At 44.5% G+C, this 18,489-nt stretch overlaps 1 protein-coding gene across 1 annotated transcript in view; it reads right to left on the reverse strand.

The window, feature by feature from the left end:
* The window catches only part of LOC139648478 (gephyrin), an 81,927-nt gene that overhangs the window by 32,619 nt on the left and 30,819 nt on the right, over window positions 1-18,489 (reverse strand). The window contains exons 4-8 of the mRNA XM_071524614.1: window positions 18,211-18,303; window positions 12,128-12,222; window positions 11,942-12,008; window positions 6,241-6,513; window positions 4,973-5,112 (exon numbers count right to left, since the gene is read on the reverse strand). Of these exons, the coding sequence (XP_071380715.1) occupies window positions 4,973-5,112; window positions 6,241-6,513; window positions 11,942-12,008; window positions 12,128-12,222; window positions 18,211-18,303 (668 nt within the window). The remainder of the gene's footprint in view (window positions 1-4,972; window positions 5,113-6,240; window positions 6,514-11,941; window positions 12,009-12,127; window positions 12,223-18,210; window positions 18,304-18,489) is intronic.

Raw genomic sequence — 18,489 nt, forward strand, 5'->3', positions numbered from 1 at the left:
CAAGCAGGTTAAAACAAATTCACATATTCGCACATAATATTTGTGACCTGTGTATCTGTACATGTGTGTATGTTTATGTATGAACCCGCCTGTTTGGATGCATGTGTGCATGTTAACACCGCCTTGTCTGGGCTGGTAGCCGTGGTCAGAATGCCAATATGGCCACGGTGAAGGTCACAGAAGTGGCGTGGGTTGAAGAGCGATCCTGCGCCGTGACTCACTCCACATATTCCAGAGGAGGAGGAGGAGGTGGCGGAAGAGGAGGAGGAGGAGGAGGAGGAGGAGGGAATGATTTCCATAAGCCTTGGCCTTGGCTCCAATGCCATACATCAAGCCATTAATCAAAAAGGCTATAGGAGTAGTGTTAAGCGAGGCGGCCTCCTCTGCTCACACAGCCGACACCCGCTGGGGGAGCTTGTGGAAAGGCACCGTGACGCAAAATACTTTAATCAACATAAATGCCAGCATCACATTCACCACACGGTCAAGCTGATGGGATGTTTGGAAGAGGAATCAAAAGTATACAATACACAGAGTGGAAAAAAGTTGGGCGCGCTGCCTAGTGAAAACTTGAAACTGAAATAGACTGACTAGGTGAATTAAGGTAAAAGCTATGAAGCCTTACTGATTTGGACAGGAGGAAGGAGAGAAGAAGGATTTTTAGGCCTCAAAGTCACAATGGAATTTCACCTTGTTAGTTAATTGTCTATCCCATAATATACACCTATGCACCAACACTACATTACAAACTTGCATTTTCTTGCATTTTTATATCAAACTCCCATTACTTTTAATTCTTTTTAACATATTTTTTACTGGTTACTTAATCCCCCCCCTCCCTCTGATCATATAAAACTGCCTCTCTCTCCCTAACAGATACTGCTATCCCATCAGTTTACATCATCAGCCGCTTTTGAACGATTTCTCCCTGCAGTATGTAAACTGTGCCTTATCGGTCCTGTAGCTGCAAGGTCACAGGTTTAATCCCTGTAACAGCCAGATGTATCCTTGTCAAATGTCACAAAAAACCTCTAAAGACACAGAACCTGCAGTGGTTGTTTGAAATTTGTAAAGGTTATGAAAGGCGATGTGTTTACCAAGTTATGCTTATCACAAACTGTAGATGCCTGTGCTGCATGTAGATGACTGCCCTTATATCGTATGCGTATGTGTGTGTGTGTGTGTGTGTGTGTGTGTGTGTGTGTGTCTCGAGGGGAGTTTGGACCAAAGACCAGAAGGGGGAGGGATAGTGAGAAAGAGAGAGACCCCGACCCAAAACACACACACACACACACACACACACACACACACACACACACGCACACACACACGGACACACACACTCTCAACCATCCGCTGAGTCAAAGCCCCGTCTCCCATATGCTTCATTAATCCAAACTCACCATTACATAACTGTACTAAATGCTCACAGGAGTGGAAGGGTACAACTACCCTTCCTGCAACTTGTGTGTGTGTGTGTGTGCATACGTGTGTTTGCCGTGTGTGTGAGTGCATGTGTGTGTGTGTGTAAGTAAGAGAAAGTGAGACAGTGTGAGAAAGAGAGAGAGTCTGGTTGCATGAATGGTTGTGGAACTGCTCAGTTGTTATGTATCACTTGGTATCTATTTGCATTTGTGGGCTGCATGTGTGTTTGTGTGTGTGTGTGTGTGTGTGTGTGTTTGTGTGTGTGGTGTCTGTGAGAGAATGAGGGAGACAGACAATGAGAGAGTTTTGTTTTTTCCCTTGAGAATGCCAAACGGTTTCTATAACCCAGTGTATAATCAAAGTGTAATTGCTCATGTATATTAATGTACATGCGTCCTTTGTCATTTATCAGTAATTCAAATGTATGCATGAAAACTTTATTTCTGGTTGTAATGAATGTTTTTGACTTGACTTGTGTGTGTGTGTGTGTGTGTGTGTGTGTGTCGTTTTGTGTATGTGTGAGGGTTTGTACCTTTCTGTGTATATGTGTTCTATATATATATATGCAGTGTGTGTGTGTGTGTGTGTGTGTGTGTGTGTTCTTCCTCTGCAGACAGACAGGTTTGGACATTGGCAGTACACACAGGGGCTTTACGCTTCACAGGAAAACCTGTGAGAAAGTGCACAGAGCCCCCTAGACACAGACACACACACACACACACGCACACACACACACAGAGACTCAGGCATCTCCATATGAACAAACATAAAGAAACACACACATACTGTATATACACACACACACACACACACAGACTTCAACACACATTTATATAACAACAAATTCTTACGCACATGCCATCCACACTGGAACACCCCCAGACACACACACACCCACACACAAACACACACACCCGTGTAACAACAGCACTTGGCGAATGCTACTTGAGCTGGAAGCGCTGATACATGACCTGTGTGTGTGTGTGTGTGTGCGTGTGTGTGTGTGTGTGTATGTATTTATGCATGTTTCTCTTTGGCAGAGAGCCTTTCCTTGTTTGTGCTTTGCTCTGTGAGCCGTGGTGTCGGGCCCGGCTGTACGGTAGCGGCTCTGGCTCTGGCGGTGACAGGATTAAGACCTACTCCACACCTTCTCCTCCCCAAGCCGCCAACGAGACCCGGCTAACAAACTAACACGCCCCCCCCCCCCCCCCCCCCCCGGTAGGCACATGAAACACGTCGGTGAGCAGAGCCCGTTCTGGCTGCGGCTCCGGGGACGCCGTGTACATACTGTCGGCAGCCCCGCTCTCGCAACGTGGGAATTTACAAAGGACATATGTGTCAGCTTGTCGCCGGGAAGCAGCCCGCGTCGGGATGTAAACAAACTAAAGGCGATACCTGGGAAAGCTATTAGCCGTCTTCATCATGGAACGCACGGAGACACGCAATGTCCGTGACACGCACACGCAAACGCCGACTAATGCGGTTGGCGTGCGAAGGTGACGCTCAAACTGGGTCATTGACAAAAGGAAGACATCAGTGGAGGGGGAGTGGAGGGGAGGGAGTTGGGGGGGTAGGGCAGGACTACCTCACTGCATCAATGGAGCAGCTTTTCCATACAGGGACAGCAGCAGCAGCAGCAGCAGCAAAGCTCCCCACTGTCCAGTTATTTAGTCAAGAACACCTTGGTTCAGTCCAAGTCAGAACCAGGAACAGAAAGCATCGCTTTTGCCAAATACAGTTCAGTTTTTTGACAGCCACGCCAATAAGGAATCTTACACTGAACTGAACTGGGACCGAGACCAAGTCAAGAACTAGGACCAGGTTGTTGCCAAGACCACGGCATTTAAGCACTGAAGCAGGGAAATACAAAATATTACATGATTGCATTTCAATCATAATATTTTGGATGATTTTGGGGGAAATTCACTTGATGGAGACAATATGGCTAAACTGTTATTTTGAAGTTATTGTTGTGCAATATGCAAACACTAGAAGAAGAAACACAGAATCAGAACCAGACCGGAGCACTGAAGTACCACTGCAGAATAAAAGACCAGCACAGCCAAATGCCAATATGACTTATAATGATAATGTGAGACTCTATTGATCCTTGTAGGGAAAGTTCTCTTTTCTCTTGCAGAGGTCAGAGGTCAGCTACAGAACAGCAGACCTGGAGCTGGTAGGGATCCAGTGTCTTGCTCAAAGACACTCCAGCAGGACTGAACACTGACCTCTCACCACTATACAAAAAAAACAAAACAAACCCAAACGCTTCTTAGCACAGATCTCTTCTCTGCCTCCTCCGTCCGCCACATGACCCACCCGTGCACCCGCCCTCCCTCCCTCCCTCCCTCCCTCCTCATCCCTCTGTTCCCATGGCAACCCCTCATCTATTCCCGTGGCACCTGCCCGCTGTCCGGGAGACACATGGAGACGTGACACTGACAGATGAGGTGAGAGAGAGAAATTGAGAGAGATAGAGAGAGAGAGAGAGAGAGAGAGAGAGAGAGAGAGCGGTGAGGCCATTCGGCGAGGCCACATCTTAAAGACCTGCAGGAGAGATCAGTTAGAATTTAAAGGGATACTTTGACATTTCACATTATGGTTGATTTTCTTCTGCAGGATTTGTAATAATGCGAATAAACGTTCAGTACTGGCTCTTCAGTTAAACAAAAAACAAGTTAGCATTTCTCATTATAACCCATGGGCACCACTACTAGCAAGGTAGCTTTCAATAAGTGGTGCATATGGGTTAGAAAAGTGAGCGCTAACGATGCTAACAAGACATTTTTAGGGAAAGGGAGGGAGAAATGTGGGGAAAAAAAATGTTAAAGTATCCCATTATGGAAGGGACAGATATGGCTAAGTGTGGGCATGTGTTGAAAAATTTGGGAGGTGTTGAGTTAATTTGGGGAATAGTGCTGTAGGTGTGTGTAAGTGAGAAACACAACCTGCTGTCTCCATGAACACACAGAAAGACACACACAAACACACACACACACACACACAAACATATACACCACAGGGGATTTTACATATAAACTTCCACATGGTACACGTAAACAAACGACACGACACACACTTCGGCGTAGCAGCGATGTGAAGACACTGAAAGAGAACACTGGTCAAGAGTGAGCGTGTGTGTGTTGGTGTGTGTGTGTGGGGTTCATCCGTTTCGCAAGGTTATTATAGATAACTAAAACTAAAATTAAGAGGAAAAATAGGCATGAAAAACAGAGGTCACTAAAGTTGATGAGAAAAGCAAAAATAAACTGAAACTAAAATATCTGTCTCCATTTGTGTAAGTGCAGAGTGATTCATTGATACTATGCACATCCAACTTTCTGTCAGTTTGTACACAAAACAGCTACAGTACTACCAACACCCAAATAAAAACTAATGGAAACTGTAAAACTATAATAACCCTGGTGTGTAGACCATGATAAAGAAAGTCGTGGGAGACATAAATAGAGGGCTGAGCAGACAGGGATATGGGCACTGTGTGTGTGTGTGTGTGTGTGTGTGTGTGTGTTTATGTGTGGGCGCGCTTACTTTGGGTGTGGGACAGGAGGCGGTGGAGAGGCGAGAGGTGGCCTGGGCGCGGGGCGACTCCGAGGGCGTGGTGCTGAGAGAGGCCGTATCCCTGGGCAACACCTGCACACCCCGCGAGATAATGGAGTCTGGGATCTGAGGTCACACGCACACACACACACACACACACACAGATACATGTGTATATGAACACCATACACACCATAAATCCAGGATTCAGGCACGCGGACACCACAAACCCATATGCAGATGCACACACACACACATACACACACACGCAAAGCAAGAGGAGGGAGGACAAAGACCATAATATGTAGAACAATGCAAAACTCACAAACACAAATATTCCACCATCTCCAATATGTGGTTGCATTCCAAACTAATACAACCACAGCCAATAGCAGAGTTGATGTGGATGAACGGCAAACGACAGGATGAAGACAGTTAATGAGTGTTGAGGCATAGGGGGCGGAGTCTTACCGACATCCATCTGTGATTGGACAATGAGGTGGGATGTTACCCTGACAACTGAGCCATAAAGCAGGGTCCAGTCTGCAGACAGGGACGGGACAGGATGATGGATATGGAGAGATACCGTATGTTACATATGACTACACCATGTAAGTACGCATGCACATAAACATGCTACAACGTCATGTATACTGTATGTTAAAGGTGCTATGTGTAGCATCTTGGCCCCCCTCTCTGACATCACTCTGGGTGGATTTGTTTCCTCTTTGGTTTTACTGAAGAAGATACTGTATATGTGTTGGAAGGAGGTTTTTTACATCGGCCTTTCACTCCTTCCACCATCTGCCATCGCCAGAAACTCTGAGACATTTAGCTCTGTTTACACTGAAAAAACAGCACCCTCTCCCTGTTTTGTGCCATAAAGCAACACAGCAGATTTCCCATTAAATCTGACCCGGTGACACACGATGTAAAATGCAGTGTAGAGGCTGGTAAAAGCTGCCAATCTTCTCAGCGATAGTTCTCATTTGTTTATGGTGATTATACTAATGTCTCAAAATGAATATGGTAATGATTTCTTGATGTTAAAATGCGACACATAGCACCTTTAACACATCACTGCATGAATGTAATGACTGAATGAACATAAAAGTTGAAGTGGATGGAAACGGATCTAAAAACCAGACCAAATCCCAAAGAAGACTGCAATTTTGTGCAACAGCAACGCCCTCCCTCTCCCCTCTCTTCTCCTCTCCCGTCCTCTCCTCTCCTCTCCTCCCCCTCCTCCTCTACCTTGGCGGCGATGGAGGCGGCGGTGATGTGGGAGGAGGAGCTGTCCTCGGTGGACGCCACGCCGCTGTCCTTCTTCTCCTCGTCCTCCTCCTCGCACTGCACGCCCTTGTCCTCCGTCTGGCGGCGCGGCGAGCTGTTGGGCGGCGGCGAGAGGGGCGGCGGCGGCGACGGCAGGTCCTCCAGCTCGTCCGCCGCCTCCTTCACCTTCACCACCGCGTCCCGCAGCAGGTCGATGGCGTGGGGCAGCGCCGGCAGGATGAACTGGAAGCACTCCTGGGGACAGAGAGGGGGAGGAGGAGGAGGAGGAGGAGGAGAGGGGAGAGAGGGAAGCAGGGTTTGGAGATACGGTCAGAAATAGGGGTGACAACAGCATCAGCAGCAGCCAAGAAGAAGATATGGGGGATTTTCTCATGATTTCTCAGCATGAATCTAATAATAAATAATAAATAACTACTGCTAGTACTTCTTCTGACACTGACCTTGCAGTGGAAGGAGAGAAAGACAGAGATTTCCTCCTCTACCTCCCACCCTCAGCAGGTCACAGCGCCTCCCTCTGGCCACATTTATACTAGCTGGCGCTCACCACCTCCCTCCCTCTCTCTCTCTCTCTCTATCTCTCTCTTTCTCTCTCTCTCTCTCTCTCTCCGGTGTCTCTCTGTGTGTCAGTGTGCCTGTGGGCTCCTCGGCTATGCTAAACGCTCCATTCTCCTCACTCCCGAGACAAGAGCTAATCTGTGAAATTATTTATCTTCCTGTGTATTTTAAGCATTGAAAGGCTACATTATTAATCGCCCCCACGCTTTACAGTATCTACGCCGGCTGCAAGAGGCTTTCAGAGCAACCTTTCCACTTCGCATTCCCGTTTTTTAACGCATGCATATTACGGGCCAGATTAAATGTGACGGCGTTAACCTTGATTTGACTGGATTAAAATCCCATGGATCCACTGTAGGGAACACACACACACACACACACAGGAGCACAGGAGCACAGGAGCACACATGCATGACTGGAATAGCATCCTCCACCACTGTGCATGCATGAAAAATCCAAAAAAAGGAGCCGGGATAGAGCAGAAGAAGGCCCCCTCAGACTAGGAGATGAAAGAGATTGAATGTGGGTGAATCTCGCTAGTCGACCAGGAGCCCGCCGGCCCTGCTGGGTAGCCGCAAGGTAACCCCCCTCCACCCCCCAAACACACACACACACACACAGACACACACCCAAAACCCCTCAGCACACGGTAGACTGTTTATGCCTCGCGCCGGTGCGTTTGAAGCCCACATCTGAGCGTTTTTTGGAAGACGTGGAGGGGATGGGTGGGGGGTGGGGGGTGGAGGCTTGAGGGTGGGGGGTGTTTGGGCAAACGAAGGAGTGAGGATGGTGTCAGGAGCCTGGAGACATTCCTCCTCCCCGTTCTGTGCTTTTATTGCGTGCCGGGGAAATTTTAGGTACGTCAGGAGTTTTTTTTTTCTGTTCCTATTCTCTGTTTTGTCCTGGAGGAGAGTAACTGTCAAGAACACTAAAGAGCAGAATCCCTGGAAATTCTGCCAGCGGATGAGAAACACGAGTGAGAGGGATGGAAGAAGAGGGGAAGGCGCTGTTGTTCTGGGCGTGGGAGGGGGTTGGGGGATGGAGGTGGGTACAGGGGGACGAGAGAGGATGACAGACAGAGAGAGAAAGAGAGAGAGACACTGAGACAGAGACCGAGAGAGACAGAGAGGATGAGATCTCGAGAGAGGGAGAGAGCGATTAAGAGAGACAGAGAGACACAGAGAGTAAGAGAGAGAGAGAGAGCAAGAGAGAACCGGGAAGAAAGACAGTGAGACAGACAGAAAAAAGGGAAGTGGAGAGAGACAGAGAGAAGAGAGAGGGGAGAAAGAAAAATAGAAACAGAGTGAGAACGTAAGAGAGACAATAACAAAGAATAAGAGACGCAAGAGAGGAGGAGAGACTAAAAGAGAAACAGAGAAGCCAACATTTCCATATCCATTTTAGGAATTTCGCTGACACTCTTATCCAGTGCAACTGGATAAAACTACAAGAAACCAAAAATAAGGAGTGCTAAGGAGTGCAAAAGTAAGAGCCTTAGAGCGCTTATAATATTCCTGTGACCATAGAAATACCATGTTGGACCAAATGCTAAGACAAGAAATAGAATATGAGCCAAGGATTGAGATAGAAGTGGTTTTTCCTTTTAGAGAGTGAGTAGAGGTGGGATATGATTCAGTGGGCAGAGGTTTAGGTGAGGTACTTCTTGAAAAGAGTTTTCAGCCTATAACAGACTGTCATAGTGACTGTTGTTCTAACTGCAACAAGGATCCGGATTACACCTGGTGTATGTATCTAGATATGGTAAAACGCATGTTAATGCAATTTGTAAATGCACACAGCATGCATTGCAATGGGATCTGCCAGAAAACCTCCAGAAGTGATCGGATCACTGCCAGGATCGGAGTCAGCCAGGTGGAAAATGCACAGTGTGTTTGCTTTAGTGAGAAAGTATCCGCCCACTAGATAGAAATGTCTTTGCATTGGGTAGAAATGTCATCCCCACTGGCAGAAATATCATCACTGCAGGTAGAAACGTCATCACCATAGGTAGAAACGTCATCATCATAGGTAAAAATGTCATCCCCATGGTTAGAAACGTCATCATCATGGGTAGAAACATCATCACCATGGGTAGAAACGTCGTCCCCATGGGTAAACGTCATCATCACAGGTAGAAACGTCATCCCCATGGGTAAACGTCATCATCATAGATAGAAACGTCATCCCCATGGGTAAAAATGTCATCATCATAGGTAGAAACGTCATCATCATAGGAAGAAACATCATCCCCATGGATAGAAATGTCATCATCACAGGTAGAAACGTCATCCCCATGGGTAGAAACGTCATCATCATAGGAAGAAACGTCATCCCCATGGTTAGAAATGTCATCATCATAGGTAGAAACGTCATCCCCATGGGTAAACGTCATCATCATAGATAGAAACGTCATCCCCATGGGTAAACGTCATCATCATAGATAGAAACGTCATCCCCATGGGTAAAAATGTCATCATCATAGGTAGAAACGTCATCATCATAGGAAGAAACATCATCCCCATGGATAGAAATGTCATCATCACAGGTAGAAACGTCATCCCCATGGGTAGAAACGTCATCATCATAGGAAGAAACGTCATCCCCATGGTTAGAAATGTCATCATCATAGGTAGAAACGTCATCCCCATGGCTAGAAATGTCATCATCATAGGTAGAAACGTCATCCCCATGGGTAAAAACATCATCATCATAGGTAGAAACGTCATCCCCATGGGTAAAAACATCATCATCATAGGTAGAAACGTCATCCCCATGGGTAAAAACGTCATCATCATAGGTAGAAACGTCATCCCCATGGGTAGAAACGTCATAACCATGGCTAGAAAAGTCATCACTGAGGATAGAAACGTCATCGCTGTGGGTAGAAATGTCATGGCTGTGAGTAGAAACATCATAGTGGCATTAGCGCAAGGAGAAACATCATCATTGCGAGTAAAAACCTCATCATCACAGGTAGAAAAGTCATTGCTGTGGGTAGAAATGCCATGAGCGTAGGTAGAAACTTCATCGCAGCAAGTAGAAACGTCATTGCAGTGGGTAGAAACATCATCACTTTGCCACCTATTAGAGACCCGTAAAAGATGAGCCCTTCTGCAGCAAAGAAAAGATATTTTGATGATGACTGAAAATTTTGATGTTGAATATATGTTGATAAGAGGCCCTGCCCCAAAATTGAGAGTAAATACAGCGCCAAAATGAAAGCTGAGACAAGGTCCGTAATCGTCCATAGATGCTACCTGCATCATTTTGTGAAATCGTAACCTAAATATCTTTCTGATATCAATTCAAAACAGTTTCCAAAGCTGTTTTAATATGATTTTGTACTGTGCCATAATATCGTTGAATCAGCATGTCATGTGGGGTGGGACTTGGCCTCCTTCTGCAAGTCACCATCCATCAAATGCAAATCAAGTACAAGGGTTTGACCAATATGGACTTTTGAAGGCAGATACCAATATTTTTAGATTGAAGCTACCAATAGTCGATATTCACTATCTTTAAATGTGAGCATTTTCATGCCAAAAATTCCCCAAAACTACTAAGTATTCAATGTTTGTACAAGTACAACTACAAGTATACAAGCCTCAGAAACAGCATTTACCGTCATGGGACTAAAACTCTCCATTTAAACCCAGACTAATGAAACTCTTAGGTGGGTTAGCAGCTCCTTTAGCCAGGGTGAGGCAGGTTGAATAAAATCATATCCTCACTTTCATCATATCAGCGGGGTATGACATGCTAGACTGTCCCCCGATTTTTATTAAATAGCCAATATTGTCCCAATATATCATCATTTGCAGATCTCATTTTAATGAGGCCAGAAGGACAGACAGAGAGAGCAGGTGAAAAGGACACCCTGACATAAGGGGCATCGTCCGGCTGGCTGGAGTTCCCCCTTATCTTTATGACAGGAAATCATCGTTATAAAAGTCCGCAATGGGCTGTTTGTGCCGTTAACTTTAACTGGGGGTTGATGAGGGAGACACTAATATGGCAGCAGATGGGGGAGAGGTGGCGTAATTGATTAAAAGAAATACTAAAATCGATCAGGAGAAGCGGGCGCGTAACGAGACAGAGACAGATGTGTAGGTCAGCACAGCAGAGAGAGACAGATGGAGAGAGAGGCAGAGGCAGCGGCGGGTGGACACACACACACACACACACACACACACACACACAGAAAGACATGCTCATAGACACACATGCTCACACATAAATGTAAACGCAAACCCACACACGTACATATGCAAATGCATGCACGCACACACACACACACAGGCATGTACACAGGCATACACACACACATACACATAAACACACACAGGTACTCAGCGCACTCACAAACATACAGCTACATACACATAAAAACGCACACACACACACACACATCCACACACAGACACACACACAAACACAAACACACTCACACATATGCGTCATATACACATCCACACACAAACACATGAATGTTAGTGCAGAAACATTCACACACACTCGCACAAAAATACACACACACTCACACACACGCACGCACACACACACACACACACACACACACACACACACACACACACACACATACACACACAGATCTTAGTGGATCTAAGAGCTCAAAGTGAAGATGACCTTTAGAAGTCATCTTTCTAGCTACAGTGCTGGGCTAATCCTGTCCATACAACCAGGTCAAGGCCACCCGTAGGTGCAGTATCCAAGGAGGGGTCAACGGTTGCTATGTATCCCATAATTCTCTACAGTGAACCAGACTTTGTGCTCAGAAAGAATGAGAGAGAGGCATTTAGCCTGATGCAGATAATCTGGGATCAGTAAAATCTCAATATATTGTATATGAGGAATATCAGATAGCTAGTTTACTGACAAGTATTCTTACCTATTTCAAAATTCTTCAGGTAATTACAGTGGGTTTTGCCACAATTTCAACACCTGATCTATCACCTGCAAGCATTAATTCCTCATATTAATCTTCCATTAACAGATAACTGCACTGCTCCAGTGACTCTTCTGCTTGTACTGTAGCAGCTGATAGCTGATCTGGGTACAGCTGTTAGGGCTGCTTGTGACGTCCTACCTGGGAGCCTTTCTTGCTTCCTGGTAAGTTGATGATGAGTGTCTTCCCTCGGATGCCACACACGGGTCTGTAACACACAAACACGGGGGGGGAGTGTGTGAGTGAATATTGAGGAAGAGAGGGCATGAGTGTGACATGTAAGTATGTGTGTGTATGTGTGTGTGTGTGTGTGTGTGTGTGTCTGACCTGGAGAGCATGCCTAGTGGTGTGACGTTTAGGGATCCCATCAGCATGGCCAGCGACATCCCTGGAGCCTCGCGCTCTATCACCTCCTTCGTGGCCTGGAGGAGAGAGGGAGAGGAGGAGAGAGGAGGTGAGAGGGAGTGAGAAGCTTTAATACTTTGGTTGGGTTCATTTGGGCAGGTGACGATAAATTTTGACCCCAATACGAAAGGCTTTATGGGTATAAGGAGACGGGTGTTGACATCTGATAGCCAGCAGTTCCGCGTGCTTGGAAAGCTTAGCATAACAAAATGAAGTCTGGACTGATGCTCATATTGAGCTATTTCTTTACGTGTTCTTAACTGGTATGAACACCAGAGAAGGGAAATTACAGCAAACAGCTGTAACAGACAGATTACTAAAAGGCTACTTGTGAGTCCATGTGACTTGTTTACAAGTCCTGGTTCACTTGTAATTGGGCAGTGTGAACCTAAACAAACCAAATACAACAGATACAACAAATGCAACAAAGTAAACCTACTTCCTGTAGGTGTGATCACACCCTATGTCTGACCCAAAGGACATTGCACAGGGGGAATAGAGCAGATGGTAATAGACAGACAGTTATACAGGGTATCTGAGGTTTCAGAAAGCAAAATTTAAGACCTAAATTTAATGCTACCTGAAATTAAATTTAACACCAATTTAGAAACCAAAATGAAACAAAGCTGGCAAAACTAGACTTTCCAACTGAACATAGCTAATGAAAGTTGTGAGACCGTAAAAGGGCAGTGTAAGAAAAAGAACAGGATAGTAATTATTAAGGGATAAGAAGTCCAGCTGTGTTTAGTAAGCAGATACGATTAAACAGAAAATATGCTTTGCATATTGTACTACTAACCCTGTTCTGTATTAATGTAGGAGGGGATATGCAGTGCTGAGAAACCAGTCATTGTATGGTGAAAAAAATAAGACCTGTTGACTAATTACTGTATTTACTACTTTTACACCTTTTAAAGTCTTAAATCAGATTGGGTTTCCCTGACTTTAACACACAAACGTAACATAGCCTTTTGACCTAGAATGACCTGAGAATGATCATATATGATGGAGAAATGCTAGGTAAAGAAATAAGATCTGTTTAATATATAACAAGAAAGATTTTGTTAGACAGGAACATGTGGGTGAAAAGGCAATCAAACACTAGTGAAAACGCAAGACGATCTGTGTGATAATTTCCTTCTGGAACACACAGCCACACAGCTTATCAATCTGACAAAGCCACTGATATGGCCTTAACACTTGTGTGTAACACGTGTGTCTCTGTGTTTAAACACCAACTCAAAACATGAGCGCCGCCCTGTTAATATTGATTTACAATCCCTCTTGCACAATCCATATCTAAATTGTCTCAAGGCTGAAAAATCCTTATTTGACCTGTCTCCTCCCCTCCCATTTGCGACTAAGGTTGATTTAATAGTGGCAATCAATACGGGATTATGTCTTTCGCTTGGTCAGCCTATCCCAGAAAACATTTTGACGTAGAATAGACGACGATATGACGGCACTGATGTTGAAAACCTGTGTAAATATAGCACCAAAATGAAACTTGAGATGACGTCCGTAGCTGCATGTGAAATCGGGACTTAAATATCTTTCTGACTCAATTTTTCCTTTATTAAAACAGTAGGAAAACTGAGGGGGATCACAGAGAGAAGGGTCTGGTGGGATTTAATTCAGTTCTAAACCAGCAGAGCTACATGTGGCTTCCAGAGGCGGGGGTCTTACCCATGACACCATCTTTGTCCACTACACAATCTCAGAGCAATCCATGTTTGTGCGGGGAAATATACTGCATATGTATTTGTTTGTGTGTGTGTGTATGCGTGTGTGTGTGTGTGTGTACGTCAGTGCGTCTGCATTTGATGCGGCACGTTCCTGACAGATAGATAGCAGGGAAGATAGTGCTTTCTCCTCCAGCTGTGTGTTGGGTGCCCTTGAGTTGAGTGACACTTCAAACGCACCATTAGTGAGGGAGAGGAGAGAGAAAAGACTTCAAAGGAGAGGAGCCACTGATGAGCATCGTGGGCTGGGACTCAGGAGAGAGGGAGGGAGGGAGGGAGGGAAGAGAGAGACGAGGAGAGGGGAAAGAGAGTGGGAGGGATGGAGGGGGGGAGAGAGAGACAAGAGGAGAGAGAGGAAGGGAGGGAGGGGGGTGAGGCCAGATTCGTACTTCACCACAAAGTCACTCAATGGAAGGCTTGTTCAGTTCAGTTCCTACTATAGACGTTCGTGAAGTGCGTGCACAAGGAGGGCAATCATATGTTTGTCTAATCATAAGAGAAAGTGGGTGAGGTTTAGGCTGGAAAGAGGCTTAATTACATGTGTATGGTGAGTGTGAGGTGGCGAATCAAAAGGCACAGGAAGGAGGTTGAGACTGGAGGAAGCAAACATCGGCGGTCGAGTGCGTTCTTCAAATCCTGGTAGAACGATAACGCTACTTTACTCTTTGTCCGCTAGCATGCTAGACCCATGTGGAAGGAAGTAGGAAGCGCTTTTACTTCATGTGCGGTGAAATCGATTTCACAATAAAAGCCCCATTCATGGACAATGGCCAGATTGAATTTTTTTTCTATGATTTAATTTTTTTTGCAGGGGAAAATTTAGTCTTCCTACACTTCCTAGGTCCTTGGCTAATCACCAGGCTAGTTGCTTGTGGAAGGTGAATGATCCAGTAAGCATTGCATACAATTTTCACAAATGTTGAAAACAGTTTTGAACTGATCAGAAAGACAGATGTTTAGGTTAGGTCCGTCATATCAATCTATTTAAGATCAAAAATTGTATGCAAAATATTTCATGGCCAAAATGTCTCTTAAGACGTAGAAAAGAAGGAGGGAGAAGGACGAAGTTTGAGAGGAAAGGGACATGTGTGGTGGGAAGAGGGGGAAGAGAGGGAAAACTAGTAAAGAGGGAGAGAAGCTTCATATGGTGGAAGGAGGAAAAGGAGGGAAGGAGAGATAGCGGAGGAAGACAGAAATTGAGAAAATCCCCTGACACCTTCAGCGAACTGGTTAATCATGAGAGGAGGGACTGTGTGTAAATTAAAGCCTTCATTGTGAGACAAGACGCAGAAACGTGTGAATACAGTGCTTACACGTTTGCTTGCACACACACATGCAAACACCATATCACAAACACATGCGCACAAACATGTACAGACACACGTGTAGACATGTGAATCATGAATATGTTGAATGAGAATATCCTGAATAACTATTTCCAGGGGGTGGGGGTGTGAACATATGACACAAACTTCTTGGACTATAACTTTGAAAAACATGAAAAATCTATATTTTTTAAAAGTAGTAGAAGCATAAGTAATCCTCTACTTGTTTTAAAAGTAACTGTTTTTTCATTATTTCAGTCAGGAATGGAAAGAGTGGGCTGCTGAAATATTCGACTCAACTAGAAGTAGCCTACTGTTGCTGAAATTTTACTTGAGTAGCTAGAGGTAAAATTACTGGTGTAAAAATCTACTAAAGTAGAAATAAGAAGTAGCTCATTTAAAATATAGTAAATAGAGTACGAATTACTGAGTTACTTTACTGAATTAATAATTCATTAATGTCACTACATTGACGTTTATGTTGTTATTAACTATCCAGCTAGCTAGCACGGCTAGCGAGCTAGTTAGACAACAATGAAGCTAACGCAAACCAATATTATATGAATAGATTGGATAAAACTGAGTTGGATTTCATTTGGCTACAGATAGTCCACATTTCCTGCACATTCTTATGCAGGTTTGATGCAGATTTCATTTTGGATTAGCAACTTTCTGATGCAGTGCTAATGGGAAACCTGCAAAATTTGTACTCTGTAACAGATGCAATTTAAAATCACAAAACAGGCCAGCCTACCTTCAAAGTAGAAGTACACAAAAAACCTACTCAATTACAGTAATGTGAGTAAATGTAATTTGTTACATCCACCCTTGCTTTCAAGTAACATAACAACATGTGTTTTGTACAGACACACAGACAGACACAGAGATAGCCTTGTCTGCAGCATGCAAGGTTGAATCAGATAGCAGGCATTATCAGTGACTACAGTGTGTACGTGTCTTCCCCCCTCCAGGAAGGTTGCTGTCTACCAAGATTGATGAGGACCATTGATACTGCTGAGAACCACAACTCATCCCCTGCCAGCGTCTGTGTGTGTGTGTGTGTGTGTGTGTGTGTTTGTGGGGCTGGTGAGTGACAGAGTACAGGTAACAGAAATATATCAGTATAACTCAAAAAGGTAAATGATCTGATTAATAACCTATAGTTATTCAGTTGTTGGTGAAAGGGTGTGTGACGAGATGGGAGGGAAAACATGAGGGAGAGAGAGAGAGAGAGAGAGAGAGATTAGATATGTATATGTGTGTGTGAATGTCTGCTTGAATTTGTCTACACACTAATTCATGCGTTCATCCAAGTGTGTCCACAGTATGTAGGCTAGTCCTGTGTACACTGTGCTTCATATGAGTGTGTGCGTGTGTATATATTTGTATGCATATAAACTGGATGTCAAAAGTCTACACACCCTTTCAAATTTTGTAGTTTTTATTGCCTTGTGCCTTTTGGATATAGTAACCAGCGAAATCAATTTTTTGTATATTAATTCTTCATTTACAGGCAGTAATGTATCCCAGAGTTTCCCCTACCACTGAATAGGCGAGGTCGTTCACCTAAAGGAGTTTCCATTGAATCCTTGTAATGTTTTGGCATGAAAGTGGAAACTTAAATATGGAACAAAATATAGGCTAACAGCAGCTTTAATACCAAAATATACCAGTATACGTTTCGGCCATGAAACACCCATATTGGCCGAACCCTAGCTAAAATACCATGGTTGTGTGAGTGTGCACCCCCTTTATAATTGGGGATTGTAACTGTGGAAAGATTTAACTAATCACATTCCCAAGCATGAACACAGCTAATTTGTGCATACTTTGGAATTGTCTCAAGGCAATAAAAACTAGAAAATGTGAGAGTGTGTGTAGCCCTTTGACAGCCACTATATGTACGCCATGGCCCCCTCTCCTCTGCCAGCCTATCCTTCCCAGCAGCAGCTGCCTCCTGTAGTAACTGATCTCTAATCAGCGACAGAAGCGCTCCACACACCCGTACTGACACCCGCCACCCATTGTCTCTCAAGTGCCTGCAACAAGATCCCAGATTACCCAAAAAATGGCGAGTCAATAAGGATCTAACTTCTGCCTCTTTATTTCCCATGTGACCGCGGGCCTAATTACGCTGTGTGTTAATCAGCGCTGGAACAAACGTGTGTAATCAGCGAAAACAGACAGGGGTCTTTTGAATGGAGCCCAGGCAGCAACAGGAGAGGAAGCCCTGCTACATCTGCCCCTCGACGCTTTCTCCTTTTTTCTAGCTATGTTTCCATACCACTGTCAAGCAAATTTTATTTTTGAAATGTCAAAAAATAAAATGTGAATAGATGCATTTTTAACACCTTCATTAAAGCAAATAAAAAGGGCTCCTAAACGCCAGAAAAACACATCTAAAGCACATCTATGGAACGAAGACAGTAAGACAAAAACAAAGAAATGCACTTGGCAATATTCTAATACACCAACTAAAGTCCACACAACCATTACGGGTGGTATGACAGTTCAAACACTAGACACATACAGTAGCCACTTTTGAACCGCTGTGCAATGACACCGAATGATTTGCCGAGCAAATAATGCCAAGCCTACGTCACTATTCATTCATCAAATGCATTTTCCATTGCTATTTATCACAAAATTGCTTTATGGACAAAAACATTTTCCGCTTCTTGGGAGCGTAAAAACTTTTTTGCAACATCGGGGAAACGTAATCAAATTTTGCCATTTCCATTCAGATTTTCTAATTTGATAAATCATAATTCCAATACTTGGATGGAAAGCCAGCATATGTGTCATTTGGATTGTGGAGTACTTTGTAAACTGTTATTGAGAAAGCGATGAGAGGGGTGTGGGAGGACAAAAAGCTGCGCGGTTGATGATGGAGAGAGTCACCAACTGCCACATTCCAGTGAAAAACATGGAAACCCACCTCTGGTGTGACGTCTCGCGGGGCGAAGCCGGTGCCCCCGGTGGTCAGGATGAGGTTGAGTTCCTTCTCATCGCACCAATCCACCAGGGTCTCCTGTTGGCACACACACACACACACACACACACACACACACACGGTTAGTCATAGATATGGAAATAATCACAATAAACAGATTGCAGTACCCTTTTTTAACTGAAATGCATGCTTGTTACTTGAAAAAGTTTTTCTTTTTCAGGTAACAAGCTTTTTTATTCCAAAATGGACACATCACATGTTGTT

This window comes from Centroberyx affinis, unplaced genomic scaffold (genome assembly GCF_046629955.1).
Source record: "Centroberyx affinis isolate AG114_WGS23_722 - 3 ecotype Tasmania unplaced genomic scaffold, CSIRO-AGI_Caff_v1 ptg001207l_1, whole genome shotgun sequence".
NCBI lineage: Eukaryota > Metazoa > Chordata > Actinopteri > Beryciformes > Berycidae > Centroberyx > Centroberyx affinis.